The sequence below is a fragment of the Podarcis gaigeae genome (assembly GCF_964106915.1).
Source record: "Podarcis gaigeae genome assembly, chromosome: 11".
Lineage (NCBI taxonomy): Eukaryota > Metazoa > Chordata > Lepidosauria > Squamata > Lacertidae > Podarcis > Podarcis gaigeae.
This window is the reverse complement of record NC_139687.1, coordinates 36453418-36481236: the sequence shown is the minus strand read 5'-3', so window position 1 is coordinate 36481236 and position 27819 is coordinate 36453418. Positions and strand designations below refer to the sequence as shown.

General features: G+C 43.1%; 2 protein-coding genes and 1 long non-coding RNA gene across 4 annotated transcripts in view; 1 reads left to right on the top strand and 2 right to left on the bottom strand.

The window, feature by feature from the left end:
- Positions 1-2773, bottom strand: part of AGGF1 (angiogenic factor with G-patch and FHA domains 1) — a 34627-nt gene extending 31854 nt beyond the window's left edge. For both annotated transcript variants that reach the window (XM_083703208.1, XM_083703207.1), the window contains exons 1-2: positions 2302-2773; positions 157-256 (exon numbers count right to left, since the gene is read on the bottom strand). In XM_083703208.1, the coding sequence (XP_083559334.1) occupies positions 157-256; positions 2302-2460 (259 nt within the window). In that variant the 5' untranslated portion in view covers positions 2461-2773. The remainder of the gene's footprint in view (positions 1-156; positions 257-2301) is intronic.
- A 315-nt stretch (positions 2774-3088) lies between these two features.
- Positions 3089-17717, top strand: LOC310827381. The gene is made up of 6 exons (XR_014556319.1): positions 3089-3122; positions 6898-7112; positions 8115-8267; positions 8739-8804; positions 15615-15767; positions 17449-17717. It is a non-coding gene; the product is annotated as an uncharacterized lncRNA (long non-coding RNA).
- CRHBP (corticotropin releasing hormone binding protein) lies at positions 16881-26697 on the bottom strand. Its single transcript, XM_083703334.1, has 7 exons — positions 26413-26697; positions 26135-26228; positions 23362-23519; positions 20904-21114; positions 19647-19795; positions 18774-18891; positions 16881-17552 (listed from the first exon to the last, which is right to left on the bottom strand). Exons 1-7 carry the CDS (start codon positions 26488-26490, stop codon positions 17395-17397), a joined length of 966 nt encoding a protein of 321 aa, XP_083559460.1. The 5' UTR covers positions 26491-26697; the 3' UTR covers positions 16881-17394.
- Between the last annotated feature and the right edge of the window lie 1122 nt (positions 26698-27819).

Here is a 27819-nt window from a genome sequence, read left to right as displayed (position 1 = left end):
GAATCATTTATCTGTTAGATTATTTTAACCTAATAAAATGGGTTCGAGACCACGAAAGCTGCATGTCCCTTTAGACTGTTTTTGCTGCAAGAAACTAACACGGCTACCCCTTTGAAAATTATTTTAATTACTGACGTTGCACCATTTGCTATTTACCTTCATGTGACCATTCAGCAGCATCTTCGGTTTGCACTTCTACATTGGATGTTGCCTTCTCATATCTTTCTCCGTCACTGATTTTCTTGAGTTCTTCAATCTACAAAACAGGATAATTATGTTGCTGGTTCAACTTGTAAGTACAAAATGTTGCAAACCGGAGTGCTCCACCTCAGGCAGAGGTCGGCAACCTAAGGCCCATGGGCTGGAAGCGGCCCATGAGGGTCACTTAACCGGCCCATGAGCCACCCCCGAACCGAGCTGCCCGCTTGGCGAGTCCCTGCGCACTACGCTAAACCGGCATAGCGCGGCAACTCTCTTTCGCGGCTCCGGAAATTGCTTCTGTGCAGGCACATGCCAGAAATCGTGCCTAAGCATGTCCACAGCGCTGGAAATTGCTTCTGCGCATGCCCAGATGCCGAAAATTGCTTCTGTGCAGGCACGATTTCCGGCATCTGGGCATGCGCAGAAGCGATTTCTGCCACAGTGGACATGTGCAGACGTGATTTCTGATGTTGCACTGCGCTGGCCTGGCCCATGGAGGATCTCCACGGGAGTGATCTAGCACATGCCCAGTAAGCCTTACCAACCCCTGACCTCAGGATTCTAGCCAGCCATGCTCTCCTCCCAGATACTATAAGCAGTTTAGGAAGTTTTCTCCAGGGGTCCTAAAGGCCACCAAGCTTGCTAAATCCTCCTTGGGCTGTGGAGTTGACTCCCCTTTACACACTGTATTTCTGCATATACCATGATCTACAGAATCATGCCGATATCTCCCTCTTGTTTCTCAGTGTCTAGACTCCAATCCTGTTTGCACTCAACCACCTGCTTGCTCTTAGTGGGAATGACCCATGAATTTCATTAGGATTAGCAGTGTGCCTTAAGAAAATCCTAGGCTTTGTGGAACTTCCTTTATCAGTAAAGGGTTGTGAAAAAAATACATATCATGTGAGTAACACAATGAGTTGGAAACCAAGTGAATTATAACATTTATGGTTATCTCTTCTTGCACAAAGCCAGGGAAAGCAGTCGCCAATATTGGAGCATTAACACCATGGGTAGGCAAACTAAGGCCCAGATGCGGCCCAATTGCCTTCTAAATCCGGCCTGCGGATGGTCCGGGAATCAGTGTGTTTTTACATGAGTAGAACGTGTCCTTTTATTTAAAATGCATCTCTGGGTTATTTGTGGGGCATAGGAATTTGTTCATTCCCCCTCCCCCAAATATAGTCTGGCCCCCCACAAGGTCTGAGGGACAGTGGACCAGCCCCCTGCTGAAAAAGTTTGTTGACCCCTGATTAACACGGTCAAATACAGTGGTACCTTGGGTTACATACGCTTCAGGTTACAGACTCCACTAACCCAGAAATAGTACCTTGGGTTAAGAACTTTGCTTCAGGATGAGAACAGAAATCGTGCTCTGGCAGAGCGGCAGCAGCAGGAGGCCCAATTAGCTAAAGTGGTGCTTCAGGTTAAGAACAGTTTAATAATAATAATAAAAAACGGACCTCTGGAACGAATTAAGTACTTAACCCGGGGTACCACTATACTTCAAAAGCGGGAGCAGGTAAGGAAACCATGTAAGCTGCTGTGCCTTGGTGAAAGAAAGAAGGAAGTGAGGGATATAGCTATTAATGATAAATTAACATGTGTCGTTATGGTAAACCAGGGAATATGCAGAAGAAATGATTTTGAGGAGATATGGAAGGTGTCTGTAGAATTTGTACTGTAAAAACAGAAAGGGGTCAAACCATCGCAAGAGGTGTTGAAATTTTGGGAGGTTGGATAGTGACCATGGAATGGTCTCAGTGTTGGGAGTGCACATTTTTACTCTTATTTATGATTATTGCTTTGTAAAAATAAATAAATAAACAGAAAGAAAGAAAGAAAGAAGAAATGTAATAAATCAAAGCATCCAGGTGCTTAGGAAGGCCGGCGTTCCTCCTGGTGAGGCTCCTATACCTTCTAACAGGTGAGAGACAAGGAAGTCAGCAGTGAGCCAAAGCGGCCCAGGCTGGAAGCGGAGCTACCGCCTGTCCCCAGAGCAGCAGAGCCCTTGAACCCAAAGGCCGTCGCGGGGCGACCTTATCCCGGAGGTTTCCCCGCCTGGCCCCCGACCCCCTGAGGCGAGAGGGCCGCCCCTACCCGTCTCCGTAACTTGGCGGCGCTGGCCTGGGCTTTGAGGCGCAGCTTCTTCTCCCGCTCCAGGCGGCTCTGGCAGGCGCCCAGCTCCGACTCCAGCGCAGCCACTTTCCCCCGCAGGGTCGCCACCTCGTCGCCTGGCGGTCCCGGGGCTTCGGCCATCCTTCGGCTTCCACTGACCCCAGCCTGGCCGCCGCCTCCTCCTCAACGGCCGGGGCAGGGACGCAAACGCAGCGGCCGAGCGAAGCGAGCCCAGCGACCGTAACGGCTCCTCCTCAGCGCCCGCGACCCGTCGGCGCCCCTCGCAGCCATGGCAGCGGCCGCGCGGACAGGCCCCGCCCCCTTTTGCCCCCACCCCCCCTTCGCCCCGCCGCTTTCTTAATGGGAGACCGGCTGAGGAGCGGGGAAAGAGTGGAAAACTTTTTCTTCGGGGCATGCAAGTGACCCGGATCTCGTTTTCCTGAAAACAGGAAGTGACGCCAATTGAGCGGGGGGGGGGAAGGAGCGGGAGACATAGATTTAAGAACTGTGTTAGAGGGACGCGCGGACCTGAACTTCCAGTAACGCATTGGAACGCACCGTATTGAACAGAGTTGCTTTTTTTTACTGGAGAGCGGAGTTGTAACAAGGATGAGGCATTTTTTTGGCATATCGCAGGTGATTTGGTTGGGTGCATAGGCTTTTCCTCACTTGAGAGCGAGGGAAGGATCCACATTTGAAAAGCTCTGAGTCAAAATGCCCTCTAAAGCACCCTTCCACCATTGGTTTGGCTTGCATAATAGAGGCAGCAGCGGTGGTGCTCTGAGGAGTGCTAAAAGTGCTTTGTGAGTGTTGTGAGTAGTTAAAATGGTGGTTAACCCCAGCTAGCCAGTAGTGGGCTGCAAAAAAATGATTTAAAAGAGACCCCAATCATCAACACACTTTTTTATTCACACTCCATATTGCTGACATGATTACTCAAGTACTGTAGAATTTTCCAATTTATTTAGTGCATTTTGATACACATTGTGATTCTAATGCATTTTAATAGTTTCTTATGTACTTTACTGACATTCACTTGGTGATATCTTATTGTGATTCTTGTTGGATATCATTTGTGTATGCTTTTCTTTTTTACTTGTGTGTGCATGCACTTTCACACACAGGTACACATTTGTGCACACACTTTCACACAGGTAAATTTGTACTCCACATTTAAAAGCAAGATATATAAATAAAAATAACCAGAAAGTATATACAGTGGTACCTCAGGTTAAGTACTTAATTCGTTCCGGAGGTCCATTCTTAACCTGAAACTCTTCTTAACCTGAAGCACCACTTTAGCTAATGGGGCCTCCTGCCGCTGCCACACCACCGGAGCACGATTTCTGTTCTCATCCTGAAGCAAAGTTCTTAACCCGAGGTACTATTTCTGGGTTAGCGGAGTCTGTAACCTGAAGCGTATGTAACCTGAAGCATATGTAACCCAAGGTACCACTGTATCATAAAAACAGCACAGCTAATTTTTTTTTATAAAAAACAACCAGTTTGTAATTGTCCAATTACTGAATATCCTGTGAAGGTACAATGTATCTTTTTGCTCTTCTGGAATGTCAGTATTTCCCATAGCATCCAGAAGGTGGTGATGGTGTACTGTTGATAGTAGAGGTGGTCTTTCCAAGGCACACATTGTTGCCTTGCTAAGGCTATTAATTCTTTAGGCAGAATTAATTTCAGATGTTATAAGGAAAAAAAAAACCTGCTCCTTTTTCCTTATGGGGTATCCAAGAGCCCGAATAGAGTCCTTAAGTAGGTTCCCTATCGGAAGGAGAAAATAACAGAGGCCAACCAGAGAATATTGAGAAGCAAGGCAGCTCGTAAGCCTGATTTTTATTAACTGTTGCAGCAGGGTGCTCACAACCACACGCAGGAGGCAGGAGGGACCCAGAACAACGTTGTGCAAGCCCTTATATAGACTTTTGAAATTGCTCACCCTGTGGTGCAAGACCACCCCCCAAAACATCATACATACATCACAGAAGGAGGTGGGCTACAGCAGAAATACATCACTGGGGGGTAGTCTACAACTGAAATCCTGTCTGGCAGGATACTGATAATGGTCACTTGATTGCATTACCTGGGTAGTCTGGCCATTCCTTTTGAGATGCTAAATACTTAGTCACTGAATCCAGATCACAGGCTCACCCTTTTCATACACAAATACACCCTTAAGACAGGTAAGCAATAGACAATGGAGAGGCTTCCCCATTTCCTTCCTCCTTGCAGAGAAATAATTTGAGGTCAGTTTGGGAGACTCAAAATGGTTTCAGGATTGCTCTCTACTATTTCAGACACATGGTTTATATACTTATGATTGTGTTTGCCTTGTAAATTTATGAACATACGAGATATATATATATATTTGAGACCTTAGAATTCCTATAACACAGACCAGCAAGAATTCTCCTTTATTTTGGAAATGTGTGTATTAGGAAGAATGAACAAAATGTCGCAGTTCAGCGATCATATGTTTACCTTTAAAAGTACCACTCAGATCAGAGATGAAGTAGCTGCAGCAGCTGCTTCTACCTGCTGCTCCCTTGAGCCTTTCATACTCCCTCTTTCCCTACATGCAGTAGCAAATGAGACCCCACCATGTGAAAGAGAATTGGAAAAAAAAGGATCTGGGGAAGATCAGGAGCTGCAACAGTTATATAGGCTTTGATTGTTGTGCCTTTATGGCTTTGGACTGCTGTTTTAAATGTTTCAATATGCATCGCTAGGTGTGTGTTTTTTGGTATTCTGGATTGTGTTTTAAGAATGTTGTTCATATATTGTTACTGTTTTGTAGGCTGCCGTTTAAGAAATAAATAATGAAATCAATTCATGTTCTCTGGATTGTAAACTGGAAATCAAAGAAAGATAATCTGTATCAAAAGAGATTCTGTAATACAAATATTAACCTATTTGAATGAAAATGCCTTCTATTCCAATTTGTTGGCATCCATCTGTCTTGAGAGACAATGGAGTGTGCCTCCAGGGTGTTTAGGACCAGAGTATTCCTTCCTTCTACTTCCCCAGGTTCATGAACCCCATCTGCCCCTCACCTGCCTCTACAGCATGAGCAGAAAGCACCTTCTTGAATGTTGTACCCAGTATTGGTCTTGTCCACTCAATTTGCTGGAGCCTGTCTTTACATGCTAGGAAAGTCCCTAACTCACCAAGGTTTTGAGACCCATTAGCTCCCCTCACCTGGTTTAGCCAGCCAGTTGAAGCAGTTCCTGGAATGCTGACAGCTTCTGGGAGTCACAGGTGAGAGTTGAGTGTAGGGTGGGGCACTGGTGGAGGAACGGGGGTGCAGAGGGAGCGGACTGCCGCTGGTACCACTATTCCAGTAGGGTGCCATCGCGGCGCCCCCCCTGGACACGCACCATGCCCCCCCCAACGCACCAGGTGCCATGCCCCCCCCCAGGGCACGCGTCACAGTCCCTGGGGTGTGCCAGCCACACCCCCACCTGCTCTCCGCCCCCGGTAGCAGAGCATGCAGCTTCACCACTGGGGTGGGGACCAAAGGTGGACAAACTACCCTAGAAGGAGCATGACAGCTCTTGACAAGCACCTTCATACATTCAGCACCTGTTCAAATTCTTATTTGGTACTATCACACGAGACAACTGCACCACATCAGTTTCTTCACATGTAAATGGATGCTATGATTCAGGTCAGACCAATAATATTATTAAAATAATACAGAATATTCATCCATGATATAAACTGATGTCCAGGGTAAGAAAAAGAAGATAACAGAGACACCAACGAGCTTAAACCTCTGTATTACCAAATCAGCCTATGGCAATTTTATCTGCCTCATTTTTCCTGATTTTTTTTGCAGCCAGTGCATAAGTAGCCAATTGAGCTAACATTGTTACATGGTGAGAGTTTTTGTGTTCTGAATTCCTTCCTTTGCTTGAGATCACTGGAGACTTATGGCATTTATTTTTTATCTTATCACATATGTTGAAATTGTTTCAGTTTGGTTGTGTACATTTTGATGTTTCATTTTTTGCTTTTTTTTTTGTAGGTTTGTAATTATGCAATTTCTTCCATTCAACATTGAGCATGGTTTTAACTATGGAAAGCTGGCATACAAATAAATTATGCATTTATGCATGTAGTTAAGGTCATGATGAGGCATATTTATTGACTGTAGAGCCAGGCTCTTTACATAATGTGCTTGTTAAAGCAGCTTAGCACAATTTACCCTAAATCACAGTCCTGGGATAATGCATTAGGAGATTTCTACTTAAAACATATTTTTGAATGGCTATAAATGTCATAAGTGCTGATATGCCACCTCCAGTTGGTCCTTAATAAACACTAAACATATAATTTTCCAGGAAATATGAGTCAACTAGAAATTCTAGTTTAATTAACTTGGTTACAATTCATCTCTGAAGACAGCTTGGTAATTTTATTCTTTTCCATTACTTTTCCAGCTAGTTTCATTTATTGTTTTATTTCTCTAGTATATAAACAAGATTTCCTATTCTGAAGCTGCTTGAAGCCTTGTGAAAGTGGAAATGAGAATGTTCAATGGTTTTTTCCTTTTATTACCTGCAGATGTGGCTATGGATACTTAATGGTATGGCAACTTGAGAAAAGAGCAGAGGCCGAAGGACACAGATTTATGTAACCACTTTTAAATTATGGCATTAAGAGACTGAAAAAGATACAGAGAGTGGCTTTGAGCATGACCTCACCATGCAGGAAGAAACTGCCCAGGTTATGCTTTCTGTACCTGCACATAACACACAAAATTGCTTTCAGCTGTATAGGTTTGTATAAAGATAATATATTTATTTCATTGATCTTCATGAACACCCACCATGGCACAGACCATTGTTATTCCTAGTATTGACACCAGAGAACTGTAGAGTGGTCCCAGCTACCTGTTCAGAAAAAGCACATAGCACAGCTCTTTCCAGATGCTGGTAGTGGATTACTCAGATGTCAGGCTTCAGGGAATCAGCTTCCAATCCTCCCCCATGGCAGTAGATAAGCAGAACAAAGAAAAAGGAGTCTTCTTACCAGTTATAAACTTTAATAATCACAACAAGAGAACAAAGAACACATCTCCTAGAATGGTGGTGCTCCCAATTAAGGATCCCACCCTCTTCTGTCCCTATACATCTATGTCACTTCTGTGTCTTATATTAATCTGAGCTTGTACCCTCTGTGCTTCTGTTCTGCCACTTTCTGAACTCTCCGTGACTTTGGAGAAGGGGGGATGAATGCTGTCCAGAGACTGTGAATGTCCCTCTGCTGTTCCAAATCTATACTGTCTTCCTGCTCTTGGGGGGATTCAGGATCTGGATCAGGAGCAGGGGAAGGCTCCCACCATTCCTCCTCAGTGCAGTCCTCCTCAGCATGGTCCCTGACATCAGAGGACAGAAAAATTCCAGCTGCCCTTCCTGCTCCCTGGCCAAATACGCAAATGGGTTTATTTATGTGGGGAGGCATTCACATATGATTCCAACTGTATACTGAAATTTGTAGAATGAGCAGATCAAATACAGCCTAGCCCATGGCCCTCCATAAAAGTGATTTTGAACAATAAGTTTTTTAAACAAACAAACAAACAAACAAACAAACAAACACAAACAGTTATATCATTGGGACAAAAGGTTGTATCCTTATATAGCGGCAACTCACTAAAACACACACACCCTATAATCAATCTGCATCCCCTGATAAATTAGCTTTTTGCAGAAAGGGCCTCAAGCTGTAATTGATGATAAAAATATTCGTAGTGTGTTCCTCTCTTCTATTATTCCCAGATATGGCATGAGTCAAGTCAGCATGGTGACTCATACTTCAACAAGCTGATGAGGACCTTGCAAAACTCCCAACCTAAGAAACACACCGTATGGCCAGCACCTCATTTTATGGGACCTACATTCTGAGCAAGAATCAGAGAATAGCTCAATCAGGTTAGCAAATGAGGGGGATGATTTTGGCCCAGGGGCAGCCAGTGGATGATACCAACCATAAACTTGACTTTTCCAGGATATATTAGCACTTTTATAAGGTTGAATATGGAGGTAGTATATTTAATGTGGGATAGATATTTCCCCATGCATGCTCACATTTTGCAGCATCCACACAACATTGCTGGCATCAAAATCACAGCCTGTACTTTTTCTCAATTTAATATGGATTTTCCCTTTGCAGGGTAAAATACGATAAGTTGAATGAATAAACTTGTTGTCAACAATCTGTTTGTGGTATCTTAACACCACATTTGCAACATCAAGCTCATGTCTAGAAATGCCTTTATGCAGAATCAGTCCATTTGCAATCCACCTCTATTGGAGATGTTGAAACAAACCAAAACAAAACCGAATTTTGGTGTTTTGCTCTGTCTCTGAACTTCACTTCTCTACCCCACTGTACTCATGCAGGTATAATCTCTTAATAAATGCTACAGGTGTAACTGTGTTACCAAGAAATGAACTACATATGTGATGGTAAGTCTCCTAAATCTACACTACTCTCGATGTTTACAATAGCTAGCACATGTTTTTCCAGCAGGAGCATGCATTCATAAAGGTAAAAGGTAAAGGACCCTTGAATGGTTAAATTCAGTCAAAGACAACTATGGGATGCTGTGCTCATCTCGCTTTTCAGGCTGAGGGACCCGGCGTTTGTCCACAGACAGCTTTCCAGGTCATGTGGCCAGCATGACTAAACCGCTTCTGGTGCAATAGGACACTATGATGAGTGCCAGAGCACACGGAAACACCATATACCTCTCCACCGGAGCGGTACCTATTTACTTGTATGCTTTCGAACTTCTAGATTGGCAGATTCATCAAGATGTGCACCCTGCAGGCTGAGTAGTAAATGGTTAATTTTTAATGCACATTCTATGAATAACTTTACTGCTTATCTAATGAAAGTATGTCATAAGTACACAATAGTATAAAAATGCACAGTGTCATTCACTGTCATGTCTATTTCCAAAGTGTTTCTTTATCACTGAATGATTCAGGCATTATAATTCTACAGCAAGCACCTATATATATTTTCCCTTATGGTAAAGTTGTCTGAAACAACTGTTAACTGCCTGGGCACTTGTGTACAATGTTCATCTTCCATGCATCTTCATCTTTCAATTTTTCCCCATTAGCACTATATTCTGGGCCCCGCCTGCTAGTCTTGATCCCATTGTTTTCAGCCAAGGTTTGGCTTAGTGTGTGACCTGAACCCAGACTCATGGTTTGTTTCCCGCCAAGCAAAACACAAACTGTAAGAGCCCATGCTTTGTCTGGAAGAGTCAAAACAGGAGCCTGGGTTGGGATTATATGCCAAGCCATGGTTTGGCTTAGTGTTACATGTGAACCTGCTCTCTGTTTCGTTTTGGAAGATTATCTGTGTCTTGTTGATGGTTACTCCAGTTACTCTTCAGTTTAACACTATAATGCAGAGATCCTATGCTGGGCTGAACCTGAAAACTAGGTCACACCCACACCATTGATTTAAAGCACTCTTATGCCACTTTAATGGTCATGGAGAAACTTGCAACTGTAGATATTTAGGGGTGCTGACCTCACAGACCTGTAGGTCTCAACACCTTAACTAATTACAGTTCCCAAGATTCTCTGTGAATTTTAAAATGGTATAAGAATACTTTAAACTTACATATTTCCCCTTCCCTTCCTCCTCAGCTAGCACCACCTTTTGTCCCTGGTGTTTATATAGCTAATACTACATATGCCACCTCTCACATTTTGTTTTTAATGCTGCAGTCTCGTTTGCTATGCTGGAGCACATAAAACACACTCTCTTGCAAACTAGGAACACACATAACCACCTCTGTGTATAGACCAGGGGTAAACTATTGATCTACAACACCCATCATCTCTGACTATTGGTCATGCTGGCTGGGACTGATGGGAGATGGTCTAGCAAATGTAATTTGCTCCCTTGGCTGTAGATCAGAGCTGGCTAACATGTGGGCCATGAGATGTTGTGGATTCCAGTACCCATCAGCCCCAGCAACCATGACCAGTGATTAGGAATGATGGGATTTGTAGTCCAGAAACATCTGGAAAGCCAAAGTTTAACCATCCATGCTGTAAATGTACCCATATTTAAATATTGAATGTGGAAGTGACTAGGTAGATATTTTTAGTTGCCTTTATTACTGGATATGGCAAAGCTGACGTACTATGTACAGGTGGAGTTGAGAGCAGCTGAAGAAATCCTAGGCGTTATGAAAAGGTATGGACACAAACAGTTTACTTTTAGTGTGTGACAATGATAAGCAGGAAATAGAGATTTATGTTATGAAGACACTATTTGCATATGAGGGGGCTGAGCGGCTTGCGTCATGCAACTTCGGTGGGAGTTAAATGCTGCCATTGTGGGAAAACTACAATTTCCACCCCTTCAGACATTTAACCCAAGCAAATTTGGGTTACCAAAGACTTTCCCAGTTTCTGAAGGAGTAGTTAGTTAGTTTCCAGCTTTACTGGGGCTAAGGCTGCATACACAACAAATTTAAGGCGCATGACTCCCCAGAAAGAGGAGTCTTTGTAAATGGTTCACTTTTGGTTCTTGCAGTAAACAAGGTTGAAAACATGTTATTTATAGGCAGTGGATGTTAGACCTTGAACAGTTCCATCAAATTATGTTGCTGTTTTAATAGCAGTAGGAAATCTCTTGGAGAACAGAGCAATTCCTAATAGAGCAAGGTGAGAACTCCCAGATGATTCCTACAGAATCTTGTTGAGTGCTTGTTGCAGCAAGTGATGTCCTCAACCAAACAGGAGCCAGAGCTGCAGCTACAGGGGCAGGGGAGAAGAGCCAGGTTTTTTGCCCCAGGTGAAGCCTCCAGAGGGGCATCATTGAGGCGCCCAGCCTGTGTGTGTATGTATGCAAATGCACATGGGGGCGGTACCAAACTGGGTCTTTTACCCAGGTGAAATAAAGCCTAGTTTTGCCTCTGAAGAGAGCACAGCATTTTGCAGATTTGAACCCACGAAAGGGTCATCTTTCTCATTACAAAGGCCTGGAAATGTAGGGTGTTTTTGTAAGATTTACTGCACAATTCTATGTGTGTATACTCAGAAGGGTGCATGAGTTTGAAGCACATATAGAGACTAAAGGACTGATAGGAATTCAAAATGTAATTGCAGGGACGACTAGCTAGCATGCCAGTGGTCAAGCATGGGATCTGCAGTCCAAAAACATCGGGGGGGGGGCACAAGTCACCTGTCCCTGTTGTCCTCAGACCTATTCTTCATCTTTATATAATTTGTTAATTGCCTTTCATTTCATCTTCAAGGCAATTTACAATAATAAAGACATCTAAAGGTCAGTTTAAAGATATATACACTCAAGTCAGAGACCTATATATATTTTCTCACAGCTGGAAAAGTCCGAGACAAAAATGCTTACAATTGCTTCCTGAAAATAGCACACCCCGCAAGCGTCCCACAAAAAATGGGGCATCCCATTTTTTCCTCTGAGAGCACAGTAGCCATTTGTGTCACTTCAATCTCAAGATATTTTGAACTGTGTTCTTACCCCAAAAAAGCTCTTTTCTCAGGTCTGCAATCTCAGGCGGTGCCCCAAAATGTGAGTTTTTGTGTGCTGTAAGCACAGCCCGCCCCAAAAGTGTGTCTTTTGGGCTCCGTGATCTTGCTTGGGTCACCTGACCTGCGCAGGAGCACAGACAGGAAAACATGTGCCCCAGTTTTGGGACTCAGCATGTTGGAAGACATGAAATAGTAACTCAACAGGGATGCTAGCTGTTCCACAAAACAGGGGTAGCCACACTGACAGGCCTGCTCCATATTGCTTGTGGAAAGGTCTCCTGATATTTTATCAGCTTCAAGGAGAGAATATATGTTAGAATTATCTGGGCTTAGAATTATCTGGGACAACTATATAATTGGGGTAGGGGGAGAGTTTTTAACCTCTTCTATAGAATCCCAACCTGCGCTGCTTATGATGCTTATCTGAAAATAATTGTATGCTGGAACAAGGCATTCCCAGGACCCAATTAAGACTGTGCCACTTGGGAATGGCTGCACTGTCATGGCAACAATATTTTAAAAGACCTTCCCACTGGAGGCCTGTGCCACCAATGTATCTCCGGCCCACAAGCTGCAACTTGTTGAGTTGCTGGGCTGGTTCTGTATCAGAAAAGTGAGGTGGCATTGTGTATTTTTCATGCTTTGGAAAACAGAAACATAATAACAACCAGACTCCTGTGATCTAAATTTGTTGAGAATATTCCCACATTCATAAATGGTGGAAAAATAAATAAAGGGAAAATATCATCTGGCAGTGGAAGGAAAAACTTAACATTTCCTGGTCTGTGCACCATGGAATAATTAAGAGAGGAACCAATGCTAGCAGTTATGACTGCCAGAAAACATGTCCCTAATCTCAATTTAGATGTAATTTAACTGTCTCATCTACTGATACCTTATTCCACAACGATGCTATTGCTATTTTCCTCTCTTTTGAGGCTTGCTTTGTTCCAGAATTTAGTCTTTTCAACTATGTGTAGGGCAAACATGGTAGAAGCAAACAGAAATACATTTAGCAGTATAAAACAGGAGTAATTTCCTATCTGTGTTATTCTTGAGTTTGATTCAGCAGAGAAACCTTATGTTTCTCCATGGAATTCTGGAAAGAGCCTTGTTAATAAAAGTAATTTAATTAAAGAAGAACTGGTTTAGACTGAAGGCAAAGAGACAAATCAAAATTGCACATTCAAGTTAGATGCCTCTTTTAAACAAAGACTCGGCAATAATACATTTATCAGTTCCGAGAGCAACTATTGACATCAGTGACCACCAGAAGAGTCATTGTTCCTGTAGGCATTGGGGAGCACTTTCCAATTAAAAAAGTAAATCTCATAAGGAGACTTGGGAATGGGCTTCATTGAAAAAGAAGTGAATGAAGCTACTAGAGATTTGACAACAATGGCTACAGTGATTTGTAATCATGAAGGGTGGAAGATAACATATAATTTGCCTTGGTAAAAATAGAAGGATGAGTGGAATTCACGCAGATCTTCTCTTATCTTCTACGCAGTGTCCTTTCTCAACTTCCATCTCAATGGAAAAACAAAACAAAAACCCATAGCAGTCTCAACTCCCACAAGTAAGACTGCAGTTTAAGATTAGTCAGTATTGCCATGGGAAAACTTCTTTCTCAAAGATATTTTCTCCTTAGTTGTAAAACCTTTATTTTTTAAAAAAACCAACCAGGCTTCTAAGATGAGGAGTGCAGTTTAGGACCCAAATTCTAGATACATTTGCTTATAGACCACAGTGTGACTGGTTCAGATCCACAGTGGTTTTGCACACACACACACACACACACACACACACCCCGCCATCCCATTCTGGAGAATTCCCCGTGGCTTTTCAAAGATGGGGAAATGGGGGTAGTGAATTTCAGGAGGCAATAAAACCCAAAAGTACAAGTGGATAATAGCTTGTTTTCTCTTTCCTGGATGCAGGACAAAGGGGTTTTCTTCAATAATATAAATGCCTTCTTGGACAAAAATGCTGCTTAGGCAACTCCTGATTTACCATCAATGCCTAGCATTATATTAAATTACTCAATATTGTTTTTTAAAAAGAGAGAAAGGGAGGGAGTTTGGTGGGGATCTGAAGTGGCACCATGCCTTTTGTCATACTGTAAATGTCAATTTAGTTTGAAATAGTGGCAGATAATGAAAGCTGTTCATTTTTTAGTGACTCACGTGTAATATACTGCATATCCTTTTATAGGAAATGATGTGCGAACAAAATCCATAGCTTCTATGATTAGTAGTTGCTGATCTTCAGAGATAAGTAGCCAAGACAAAGTGGGAAAGGAGGGGGGGAGTGCGTCATTTTCACAGCAAGAAAATATCCTCAGATAGCAGAAGGATGAGGCTGTAAATAAAAATGATTGTAATGAATCATTTCATTGAAGTACACTCTAACTTATATTGAAAGGAGAGCCCAGAGGGCATAAGAGGTTGTAGCTGAAGGGGAAAAACACATGGGGGGGGGGGAGATGGGGAAAGTAAGGTGGACCTTTCTATTGTGGCCTTTGACAAAGGATGAGGGATATTTTAGGACTCATTCTATTTTCTCAACTGTAAAATATTCTAACTGGTTTTAATACTCTAATTTAAAAATGTACCTTGCTCTGGGGCCTCATGGTGAAGGGCAGGTAAGAAATCTAAATAACAATTGCAATAATAATAACATTTTATCTAAACAAGCCTAGGCAGAAGTAGAGATAGAAACCTGGAAGGCATTAATTAGGATTATCTCAAACTTTACCTCAGCTTGGTGTGCAGTTTCTTTTAACCATATACCTTGTTTACTGCCTCTGATAGTGAAAGGCTGGTTCAAATGACCTTGTGACGTGTTTTCTTTGGCAGTCATCTCTTGACAGCACACTGTATGAAATCCATTCTTATAGAGGGCTTCATCACAAATCTGACTTTCACATCACTCCTGCTGGGTAGCACTCAGAAACAGGGATTGTTAGACACCAAAGTCAATTTGTAGTCGTGGTGAAATAGTTTTTAGTCTCCATGGCAGATGTACCATCCCAGTTAGTTCAGCAATCTCAGCCTTTGATAATGAAGTTTTTGTTAGACTTGAGTCTCTCCAGCCCACATGCTCCATCATCCATTTCCCCCGCCACACACCGACTCAACTTGAAGACGCTTGCTGCCTCTGCTCCTGACCACCATGTACTCAAAGGAATGTGAGAATAGGTTCAACATATGATCAAGGTTCCTTACTGTAAATACAGACTCTGTAGCCACACATAAAGTGCTATGTACCTTTTTTTCATGCTCCACCCAATATATGGAGCCAGTGGTATAGTGCAGCAGGAATACAGGTGAGTGTAGCTCTGGTACTTGTTTCATAGCAGGAGTAATGGAGTCATAAGATGAAGCAGGATTTTCCAGTGTTGCAAGTTTGGGAGAATTACGTAGATGGCAGGTCTGGACTGGCACACAACCTCTTTGTTAGGAAGGCTAGACGAGATCACCCTGTGAACTTCATAACTAATCAGAGATGTGAACCCAGGTCGACACAGCCAAAGTCTAACATGTCAAGTGCTACACCACTCTTTGTCAATTCACTATTGACTGTCAATTGACCATGAATGGGTATTATGTTATATACTGCCTGCTTTGTAGAGCAGGGTTGGGGAACCATGTGCCAAGGGGCCAAATGTGGCCTTTCTGGCCTCATTATACAATCCTTAGAACCTTCCCTGGCCCTTTCTTCTTCCTTCCCCAGGCAACTCCCCTCAATGGCCTTAGTCTGCATCCTCCTTCAGTGCTTTTGGTTGGCTGGAATGTGTCCTTGCCTGGATAGAGAATAGAGAGGTGGGCATGTACATGAAGAAAGCTCTGCCTTTTCCATGGCTGGAATGTAAACTATTGTACTAAGGTAAGCGATGCATGGATTGCTCCTCCCACTTTTGTCTCTGGCCACACCCACCACAGCCAGAAGATTCCTCAGAAGGGGATGTGGCCCTTGGGCCACAAAACATTCCCTACTTCTGCTTTAGTGTGCATATAAATCAACACAGCTGCCATGGCTATGGACTCTCCTTGAGGGAGTGGCTGTGGGAGCTGACAGGATGAGCTCCCCATTCCCTATGCCCATGATCCTGTTCCCAGTCATACCACTGAATGTGTGAAATGGAGTGTGAAAGGCTTAGAGAAGCTCCTGTAATCTTTTCTGCACTTGCGACTCTGTTAAAAGTTACGCTAAGTGCATGTTTTGTGAACTAAGGTTAGTATATGGGGATACTAACAATGAAAAGCAAGGTTACCTTGCTGCCATGGGCATAGCAGGATTTTTGTTAGTGGGGTAGGACTTTTGCTGGGGGGCCCAGAACCAACGTGATTGCTCAGTTAGTAAAGTATTTTTATTGTTTTACTTGATTGGGGGAGGCGGGTAGCTGCCCCTCCCTGCCTCCCCAACTATGCCCATGCTTGCTGCATTGACTACAGGGCATTCCAACAGCTGGATCAATGTTGAGGGACAAACATACCTGCCTATACATATGTCTCTGCTCATGGATGCTTATGCCCACTTATCTAATATCACAGAATTAAAAACTTTGTACAAGAAACAATACTTACCCTGCATTTTAATACATGTGTAAGAACTTAGTTGATATCTGCAGCAATGTTAGTTGAATTGTCCGCAAGCTTTTTTTTAGTGAGAGAGATCAACAATTATTGGTTTTAGTACATGGAAACTTCAGAAGCTGCCATATATTGAGCCAGACCATTGGTCCATCAAGCTCTGTATTTCGAAAATGACTGGCAGAGGCTCTCCAGGGGTTCAGACAGAGGTATCTCCAGCCTCTACCTGGAGATGGCAGGGATTCAACCTGGCATCTTCTGCATGCAAAGCAGATGCTCTAACCACTGAGCTAAGGCAGCATACTAGCTGATGAGATTTATGGAGGGGGAAAAATACCACTAAAATTAGATTTTGCCAATACTGTGAATATATTTATTCATGTCTGGACCAGTAGAAGAAAAAACATTTTTCATGCTATAAATTTTATTAAAAACAACTAATTATACATTTGTATCAATAAATTAACAAACAATTGAATTGGCACGCACTAATACAGAACGTTCACTTACAAAATTGAAGTGTAATTTCTCTTTATGCATCTTTTTATACTTGTGACTGATGCAAAAGAGGGGAAATTGCTAAGTGAGCTCTGGAGGGCCCTCAGCGTTACAAGTGCACTCAAAACAATTACAAAAGTATTTGAAAGAATACTTCCATTGGAAACAATTGGTGTGTGTGCTTGTCTTTTGTTCTGAACCAATGGATGTGTACACATGCTTTCAGAATCCATATGGATCCTTGTGTATTAGATAATACTAAATACACGTAAGGGAGAAAAGCTAGGAACAATACTGTTCTGATAATGGAAAAAAAATGATTTAGTAAGAAAAGATAAATGTCTGAACCCTAGAAAGGTTACATAAAGTTAGCTGCTTGAAATTAACATTACATTTCAATAACGAGTGACTTGTCTTGTTTCTCAAATATTTGAAAGACAAAACTCTTCAAGGCTGTTCTCCTTTCTGTTTTCCAGTTCAAGTTGCTCCAGCTGATGATACTCAAATGTTACACGATTGATATGTTTGCCACTGGAGACCATTCGCAGCACGGTGTTGTCACAGCCTATCTTCATTTGGGCTAGTCAAAAGATAAAGAACACCTTGTTATTGTTTGGAATAACAGACAATGCACGACCATGTCAGTTGGAGCTGTCCAAAATATGAGGAAAGCACTATGTTTGTGAAGGTTGCATTAGTCTATATCTAAAGCCTATTTCTATGTAATAAAAAAGGAAGAATGTCACTGCACAGCTCCCACTGAAGGATTTGTAGAATTCTGGATTTGAATGAAGTCAGGGCAGGGTGAGGGACCAAAAGGTGCACAACAGCAGTGGTCCCGGCATGGAGAAAAGAAGGGAGGAACACAGAGAGGAAAAGTGGTGGTTTAAAATGTAACAACAGAAGTTTGAGTAAAGGAGGGGTGAAAGAAACTGAGAGGGAAATGGCAGTTTTAAACAACAGAGGTTTGAGTTAATTGCATTGCTTATATGAAAGTACTATAAAATATTTGAGGGCTCAACATTCATTATCCCTCTCACATGAGGCAGTTAGGAATGGAAGTGTGAGTATAGCAAAAAAATAAAATAAAATTGAAACACTGAAAGGGGGACAGTGTCAGTTTCTAAAACTGGTAGAGGTTTGAGTAATGCAGAAATGGAGAGATACTGAGAGGGGGAAAGTGGCCATTTTAAACAAATACAGAAATTTGAATAAAGCAGGGCTGGGTAAAGTACTGATTTTAAACAATGGTAGAGGTTTTAGTAGCGTGGGCAGGGAATGAAACTGAGTGGGAAAGGTAGCAGTTTAAAACAAGGTTTGCGTACAGTGAGAAGGGAGTTTTGAAAGGCGCTGTGATGTTAGCTTTTTATGTTATATCCATCTCTGTTACTTCGTCCTGTTAAAACTGTTTTTTTAAAATAAAGTACAGCACTGGCATAGTGAAACTTACCTCAACTTGGTGCCTCCAGATATTTTGGAATACAAATCTCATCAGCCTCAACCAACACAACCACGCTGACTGAGGCTGATGGGCGTTAGAGTCTGAAATGCCTGAAGGGCACCAGGTTGGGGAAGGTTGGCACATTGTCATTCTCTTGCTCCTTAGCTAAGCACCATATATGATGGACCTAACAGATAGCAGTGTCCGTGCAGTCTCGCAGAGTAAGGTGTTATTCCAGCAGTGCAGGTAAATAGCAGCAAAATATTTAGGACTTGAGTGAAAAGGCAATCAGATTTCACAACTCTTTCTGTATCATTCTTTAGAAACATTTGAACAGGTGACATTAAAGTAAGAACTCACCTGGGCCATGGAAGGAGTGGCACAGATCAGCTAAAGGGAACATCTTAGAGGGATCTAACCCATTCCCTCCCAAGAGCTCCAAAAAATCTCCTACTCCTCCACAGCCTACGGTGGGTTTCTGTAAAAAGAGATGCAGAATTAAGTGCAATAACATTGACCAAATATATTTTACTCTGAATTTTATCCAACCGCAGAAGGTTTCATGTAGCTTAAATATTTTTATTTTTTAAATTGTTAGCCTCCATACAGAAGCTTGTGCTACTTAGAGTGTCCATTGCCTAGGATATATGCTGCATAGACCAGGAAAATTATCCACCGGTAGCCATTGGTGTGCAGTGATGCCATGCATGGTGGCAGCTATTGCTGAAGAATCATAGCACTGCAGCAGAGTTTATGGATCTCAGCAGAGTTTATGGATCTCACCATGCAAGAAGAAACTGATCCTCACCCTCAGTCAAAGGTATTGTATATCATGACCGTTGATAAGCTAGTTAGTTGAATTCATTAATCAATTTCCACAACAGCATGTCCCAAACTCTATTTACAAAATACAGTGAAACAATTTTTTTAAAAAAAACCAAAAACACAACCAAAGTAAAAACAAATAAATGCTCAAGTTGGTAAGTCCATTGTCAGCATGATTCTACTAGGAGAGCTCTCAATATGCAAAAAGCCCCCTTTTATATAGAAGATATTTTGCCAGTTTGCATTGCACTCTGCAAGGATGTAACTCCAGAATAAGTACAGATTTACCTTTACATAATGGGCTATTTAAAAGAAATACTGGTGTGGCCTGTATAAAGGATTCACAGCATAACCTGGTGATCCATATAAAATTTCCATTGATGGCTTAGTACAAAACCATCAACTCACCTTTAAGCGGAGGCCATTCAAGTGCCCCAGCATGAGATCAGATATTTTTATCACCACTGGGTAGATTATGGAAAAGCTGCAGTTCCTGCGCTGATGAGGAATGGCCATGGTAAACCTTCCAGCAGGGGTCTGAGAGATGACATTGCAAGCTTTAGTGTAGGGGAAAGATACAGAGTTACTTGATCACAATATGTTCAATGCAGACTTTTTACCTGATGCCTCAGGACTAAACTAAATGAATGTTTAAGCATAAAAAGAGCCTGCTGGATCAAGCCACTGACCCATCTAGTGCAGCATCCTGTTCTTACAGAGACCCACAAATAGGACCAGAGTGCGTGAGCACTCTCCCCTTCTGCAGTTTCCAGAAACTGGTATTCTGGGAGGCATTGACAGCTGTATCCTCCATGAATTTGTCTATTCTTTTAAAGTCATCCAAGTTGGTGGTCATGATTCCCTCCTGTGGAAGTGATTTCCATAGTTTAACTATCTGCTGAGTGAATAAGTACTTCGGTTTAGCTGTCCTCAATCTTCCAACATTAATCTTCATTGGATGTGCACAAGATCTAGCGTTGAGAGGGAGCCAAAACTTTTCTCTATCTGCCTTCTCTATGGCATGTTTCCTCTGACTCTTTTTTTCCCTACACTAAAATGCTGCAGCCTTTCCTCATTCCTCCCCTTGATCATTTTGGTTTCCCTTTCTGGAGCCTTTTCTAACTCTACAATATCCTTTCTGAGGCAAGGTAACCAGAACTGTACACTGTATTCCAAATGCAACCACACCATAGATTTGTACAGTATAGCATTAAGACATTGAGAGTTTTATTTTCAGTTCCTTTCCTAATTGTCCCTAGCATGGGATTCCTCAAATGCTTGCAAAATGATTTGTTTGTCCTCGTCAAGTAGCACAAGAGCTAGTGTGAATTGGTATATTGCTTCTGAAACTGGTGTGTTTAATTAACTCAGTCTACAATAGACTATTCTAAATTATTTCAGACAAATGCTTGGCACCTGAAACTAAACATTTGCAATGTCCTGATTGCCTGAAAGGCCACAATGATTCTGCATCATCATCTTCATCATGATATTATGAGACAGCACTCAAGACTCATATACTACCCAATGCACTTGTTTTTTGGCAGAACAAATATTTTGACCACAGGCTATTTTATCACAACATTGCTCCTATAAATGTGTATCCTTTCATATGAGATCACTAGCATTCTTTTTACTCAGATGACAACATGAAACAATGCTTACGGAAAAGGTTGGGCATTTTCTTTATTGTTACTGTGAATCCATTTCCCGGGTCATGAATCCCAAAGAAGATCATTGCCACATTCTGTGATGACCTGATGGTGCTCCTGATGCTGTTGCCTTCACAAAAATCTATGTATCTTTCAGAGGTGGGGAGAGGATGGTCCAAGGAACTGGGAAACTTTTCACCTTTCAATATCCAGCCATCAAACACCTAGAGAGATGCAGCAACAAAAAGGACAATTAGTGTTTACTTTCTCACTACAATTCCCAGAAGCACAAGCCAGCACCTGAGTGGCACCTGTGTAGCAGTTTTCCCTTAAAGCACAATCACAACTCCATAAATATGAAGTTTTTATGCTGATCTGCTTTGCAGAGGCACAGACCACAGCACTCAGAGCTAGATATCCTGGAGAAGCCCCGCAGAGATGCAATGACTACTGCTCAGGAATAAATGGCTCAAGAGTAGAAGCTTAAGATCCCATTCATATTTTGCAGATCCAGGAGGAATGTTAACACTTGCGTGGGAATGAACAGGGCTTGCCCGTGTAGTTTTGAGTTATGGGAGATCTTGTCTCCCATGTGTGTTTTTTCATTAAATAGGAGCCATTGGGCCTCACTTTGGATTGGGAACACAGTGGTAATCCTTTTGGTTATAGAACAGTCCAGTGATATTTTTATTTGGAGTCCTGGGACCACTTCCCCCCTTCCTAACCCTTATCTGAAATGTTGACCAATCTGTTCCACTTAAGACTTGGCATTAACATCAATCATAAGTCATCACTTTATACAGCAGTGCTTAATTACTCTGACATTCCCTGCAGTTTTCCACTTCAAATATTTTAATAATTGTGCTTAATTAGAGGGGACACATTTCTGAAGCCTGGCATTTAAACTTGGAGCAATCTGAGTGATCAATATGCAGTGTCAAACGAGTGACAGTATTAGTATGTCAGACTCCTTTTCAGCTGTTGCTCTCTTATTTGTCTCACTTTGAAGTTTGTGCCAGCTGTAAAGAAACAGATGCTGGTCCCTCCTCTCTTTCCCAAACATTTTCTGCAAAGCTTATATTGCCATCCATGGCCTGATCTAGAGATTCTGGTACACAGCATAAGTTATGCACATATTTCCATGCTGTCTGAATTCATGCTTGCTACTCTTGGCTCTCATCACGCTATGTCCTTAAGATGTACAGAGAACTGTGAAAGATACTTCATATTTCAGATCTAAGAAAATTAAAATGCTTGTATGCTCTGTTGAGGCAGACAAACAAGTGCATTGACAGAACCGATTGCTAATTGTGTTTACTTAGCAATCACTTTAGATGCTCCACATAAGGCCTTTCCATGCGATCATTGTTAAATGCAAATAAATGCACAGTTATTATTTATTTGTTGCATGATGTCTAGACATTATCCTTCAAGGCCATGCTTTGCTTGTAGTGACAACATTTCCCAGCAGTGGATGTGCTTCATTTTCTAATTGGGAAAATGTAATTCTTCCTCGCAAGTAGTGCCTTCTTTGCTATTGAAATTGCTAAATGTGACCATAACTGTCACAGGCACCCTACTGGGCATTGCTGCTGATGTGAGCGGTGATGAGATACACATCCCTGTCCTTCTATTAGGTGGCTCTTTACAAAAGGACCTTTTAAAGCAAGGATAGGGAACCTGTGGTCCTCTAGCTGTTGTTGGACACTAACTCCATCAGCCTTAGCCAGAGTGGCCAACAGTCAGGAATAATGGCCAAAGAATCCAGAGGACTGCAGGTTCATCATCCTTGTTTTCCTTTATTTCTAGTGCTTCTTGTCAATGAAGCATAACTGGCAAAAACATGCTAGATTTGGAGCAAAACTCTGACAATTTTCTGCCAAGACTTTACCTCTCTGCTCTTGACTATTTTCACCACTGAACAGAATTTACTATGTGCTGATTCTTAGCCCAACTAGCAGCTATGAAGGAAACCAGGAGCGGCCAATTCTCTTTTGCTCCCTGAGGATAAATGGGAAGGTGGCACACCAAACTGCTGTCCCTCCTGCTCTCTTGCCGAAATCTTGCTTACTGAGATCATGTGGCAGCTTCCGGCAAGATCTCATGTGACCACCGTGGTACCAGGGGCACCGTTCAGTGGGTTTCCACTGCCTGAGGCAGATGCTTCAGTCTGCTTTATGGGTGGGCTGACCCTGAAGCAAACATTAGCCCTGCAGCTAACAGCAGACCTGCAGAGAAGGGATTCTGGTATGGTGAGTTCTTCCACTTGCCATGTGTGTGATTAACTGGGAAAATTTTGAGAATGGATTGGGAGGACAACCTTTATTCTGACCCTGTTTGTGTATCCACTGCCAAATCAGCATGCCAAATCCTCCAAAAGGGGCAACAGTTTTCTCTCTTCTGCCCTGCTGCACACATTCACACATTCAGGACAGCCCTGCTAAGACCATCAGGCATTGCAAACCTCATACCTTCAGGAAATCTCCTGCTTGACAGTCAATGTTGACAAAATCAAAGTCTATTGTGAGGAGCTCGGTTGAGTCTGCTATGAAGAAAGTAGCACAGTGCAGCTGGGGCTGCTGTGCCGTGAAGCTGAATTGTCCTTCTATGCTCAGCATGTCAATGCATCCTGGAGATGGGGAGAATAAAGGCAACCGAGTGATTCCTTTCTGTCTCACAGCTGATTCTCATTCTATATTTTGTTTTCAAACAGAGATACCAGAATGAAAAGTAAAACAGCCTTTCATCAAGGGTGTTCCTGATGAGTGATGTATTGTGGGATCAGCAATTCTCAGGAACACAAGCTGCTTGCAGGGTCTGCACAAAATACTAAAACATCTCTCCCCCCCCCCAATTTAATCGAGATTGCCCCCTTTCATGGAAAATCCAATTACCAAAGAAAACCTGTTCCCAGTGACCTGTTTATGATGTTAAGCTCCCCTCTAAAACACCTTTTGTGGCCCTGCTAAGTATTACCTGACTCCCTATTTATGCATTCAGACCTTGCTAAGCTTCACTGGGCTTACGGTAGCTCAATCTAAAGATGATGCTTTCTCATATTTCCATCTTGGTTTCCTTAATGGACAACCCTAATAAGTATTTTTCAAGTCATCAATTTAAGCTGATCTTCATGGAATCAAGACAACCACGGCTTTAATAAATTGCCTGCTTATACCTCTTAGGCAACCAGAAATTCCATGCTGGCCAGTGAGCGAGCTGGTGGAGGATGGATGGAATTCTTGACAGCCACTGCCATATGGGCAAATGATCTGACCATGTATAAGGCACCATCCTCAGTTTTTTAAATTAACCCAATAAAGATAACAGTTACTATGCTTATTTTGTAAACCTAAAAACTTTACAATGAATGGCCGTAAAATGTCTCTCTTTTATTTCATTGCCTTTTGACCCCACTATTTACAATTTCTCCTCTAAGTATGTGGATATGTGGTTACATTTGTGTGTGTGGAAGAGAGAGAAAGAGTGTGAGAGATCACACACACACACACACACACACACACACACACACTGCTTCTGAAGGTAGCACTCCATGCATCTTATGAAGGGAGCTCTTACGTACAATCTGCCTTTCATTCGGTATCCATCTATTCCCAATGAGCACATCTCAATTCTCTGTCCCAGAGATGCTCTCTGCAGAAGACTATCAGGAGCAGAACATTGTCAAGCCTTCCCTCCACATCCTGGCATTCATTGCCTACTATTTCGTCCCCACTCTGCTCAGGGTAGAGCACTGTTTTCTGAGGTGGTAGCCACAATAACGCTCGCTGTAAAGAATGGTGTACAGTTTTTCCTCCCAAAGGGAATCCATACCTTCTGTTTCCCCAGCTAGGGGTTAATAAACTTGGAAGTGCAAGGGCTCAGCAGTGTAACATAGCAGTGAAGGCCACACCCTAGGGTGCTTTTCTCTCAATACAAAAGAATCAAAACTAGAACTGACATATTGGGAATTAGTGGTAAGGGGGTTCCAAAAGAAGCTGCATTACTTTTAAGACGAGATGGGCCTCATAATCTCTCTCCGTACTACTTCCCTTAACCAACTTCTGTTCCCTCTTCCCTCTCAAAGGTCACCACAGCCCTCTGTACTCATATTTCAACAACACTTTTTCTTCCTCCCCCTCTCCCTCAGTTTCCCTGCCGCACTTCCTCTAGGTCATCATCTCCCAGTTGTCAAAACTCCACCACAAGAAGAATTCATTTGTAGAAACACTGGGGAGAAGCTGAAGCTGGAAGTAAGCCCCACATCCTGGAAGTGAGCCCCATGAACTAGAAGTCCTGGCTCCTTACTTCCAGGGGAAAAAGAGGATGCTTGACTGTCCTTATTTGTTAGAATCCGAAATGCATGGAGTGATCAGATGCAAAACAGAACAATATTTTTCAGAGTTGAACAAAAGAAGGGATTTCTGCAAACTTCTCCCGTCAAACTGTTCTCTTCTATGCAACTATCTCTGTACTATTAAAGAAACGGGAGGAAGCCTGGATTATATTCCAGATCACCCTAGAAAGTCACTTTCTTTTTTCTTGCCAATACTACTTTGGCACTCAAGAAAAGGGCTCCATAGCTAATTTCCCATTATGTATATGTATATCACCTCATTCATTTCTTCTTAAGCCCACCCCTCCTCCCCATCTTCCGATTTTATAACTTAGTTTACTGTGAAATATTAACCATGCCTATTTGGAAGTAAGTCCTATTGAATTCAGGTAATTGGCGCCAGGACTGCGGACTTAGGCTGAAGGAGAGTGACTGGCTCAAGGTCACCCAAAGAGCTTCATGGTGGAGCGGCATTGGAACCCGGGACTCTCCCATCCTCCCAGCTTTCCCCTCTAGTCTACACGTACATAAGGGGGAGTTAGCTAAGGAGCCCTTTTTGAGAATGCCAAAGAATGGCCTTGGTAAGAATAAAAATGAAAGTGCTTCTGAACATGTGCAGAGTGCTTTTCTAGGGAGAACTAGTTGAGGTTCCTCCTGTCCTGTGTCTTTAATAGCTATTCAAAAGAGTTTGACAGGATGCAGAAATCCCATCTCCTGTTCAACTCCCTGGAGGGTCCCAGGTCTCCTCACCTTTGCTCTAGCCACTAGGCTGCACTGCCTGGCGCATTCCCCTGGCCTCCATCCCCTCCTCTCCCCGGGCTCTTCGGCTTCCATCCCTTCCCCAGCCCAGCCCGGAGTCCCACCCATGAAGTGGGCTCCCCTCCTCGTCCGCGCAGAAGGAAGCGACTCACGCAGCGCCCGGCGGTAGAACTGCCCCTCGGAAAGCTCCCTCTTCAGCTCCGCGTTGAGCAGCAGAAAGGGCTCCTCGGCGCCCGCGTCCCTCACCTGGAGACACAAAGGCAAAAAGGACAACAGCGGCGTCAGCAGCAGCAGCAGCAGCAGCAGCAGCAGCAGCAGCAGCGCGCCCAGCTCCCGAAGGAGAGACACTCTCTCTTCCACATCCTAAGTGCTTTCAGGCCGGGGATCTCTAAGAGGGGAAGGGGCGTCCGAGCGCCAGGGCATTGCTCACCTCGAAGTACCGGCTCTCTCCCACCCGGAGGGCTGCCAGGAAGACCAGGAGGAGGGGACCCTGGAGCCGGAGAGCCATGCTGCTGTTCCCACGCTGGTCCTCGCTGAAGTTTGCTCTCCTGCCTCTGCTGATAGGAGGAAGCAGCAGCAGCAGCAGCAGCGTCGTCTATGGGGCTCATTCCCTCTCCCCCTTTTTCTTTTTATAGAGCACTTGGGAAGGGGAGGCATCCTGTCCCCTGTCTGATAGGGTAACCCATGGTAACGGGATTCCTGACAGGGCGACAAAGTGCGTGGCGATGACGAGGAGGGTCCAAATTGACAGCTGCGCGCCTCCTCGTGCCCACTCCCTGCTTGCAAAGCCCCAGCGAGATGTGCTGTCTCTCGCTCGCTGTTTGCCCACTTCCAGATTTTGGGATAATTTAGCATTTCCACATCTAAACTGAATGCAAACTGTATACATCATAGAACCATAGAATCACAGAACTGTCGATTTGGAAGGGACCCCGAGGGCCGTCTAGTCCAACCCCCTGCAGCCAACAATTAATATATATCAAGATTTGCAGCTCTCCTCTGATAGGAGAGCTGTCAGGCTTTTAAGAATGCTTGCAAGGTACATTCCCTTACCTGTCAGTCTTTCCTCCTAATCAACCCAGATGTGCAAGAGTCTTCTCGGTGGTGGGGGGAAGAAAGCAGTTGTCACATGCTCAGAAGCACTATGCTCTTCATTAACCACCACATGCCCCAAGGCTAAGTTTACTGCAAGCTGAAGTCAGGCTCTGGGGCCAAGCCTTGGTCTAAATTAAGTCCTGGTTTTCCCAAATGAAGGAGGTACAAAGAAACCCTTTTCTCTTTCCTCATCTCAAACATAGCTGGATATACACTATACTTTTTAAAGCACATTCAAAGCACATTCCCCCCCCCCTCATGTACTGCGGTTTACCCCTCACAGAGTTAGAATTCCCAGCAATCCTAAATGAATCCCAGTGACCAGCTGGCCTTGCTACACAATCAAATCCTGAGAAGGACACAGAGTCACCGTTTCTTCTAGCCAGAAGCAATTCTCATCCTTGGGGCTGCATTCACTTGTGGACAACATTATAGAACCAATAGCACTAAGGCAACCTTTGTGAAAATAAACTCTGCCACTGTTTGTTATGTTATTACTGTGTGGCTGCACTTAACTTTACCTCCCCTCAACCCTGGGTGCAGTATATATCCAAGAAGGCTGGCCTAGCCGGTTCTCTTAAATAAATAGAAAGCACTCCAGTTGCAAATCTGTGATAGGGTCACCAGCCTGATAGTTAATCAAGCCAACCTTTGCACAGGATTAAAATTTGTAGCCCTTCACAAATATCATCTGGTTGCATCTTTTAAGGCAGTATCATTTCAGAGATGTTCTAATTCCAGC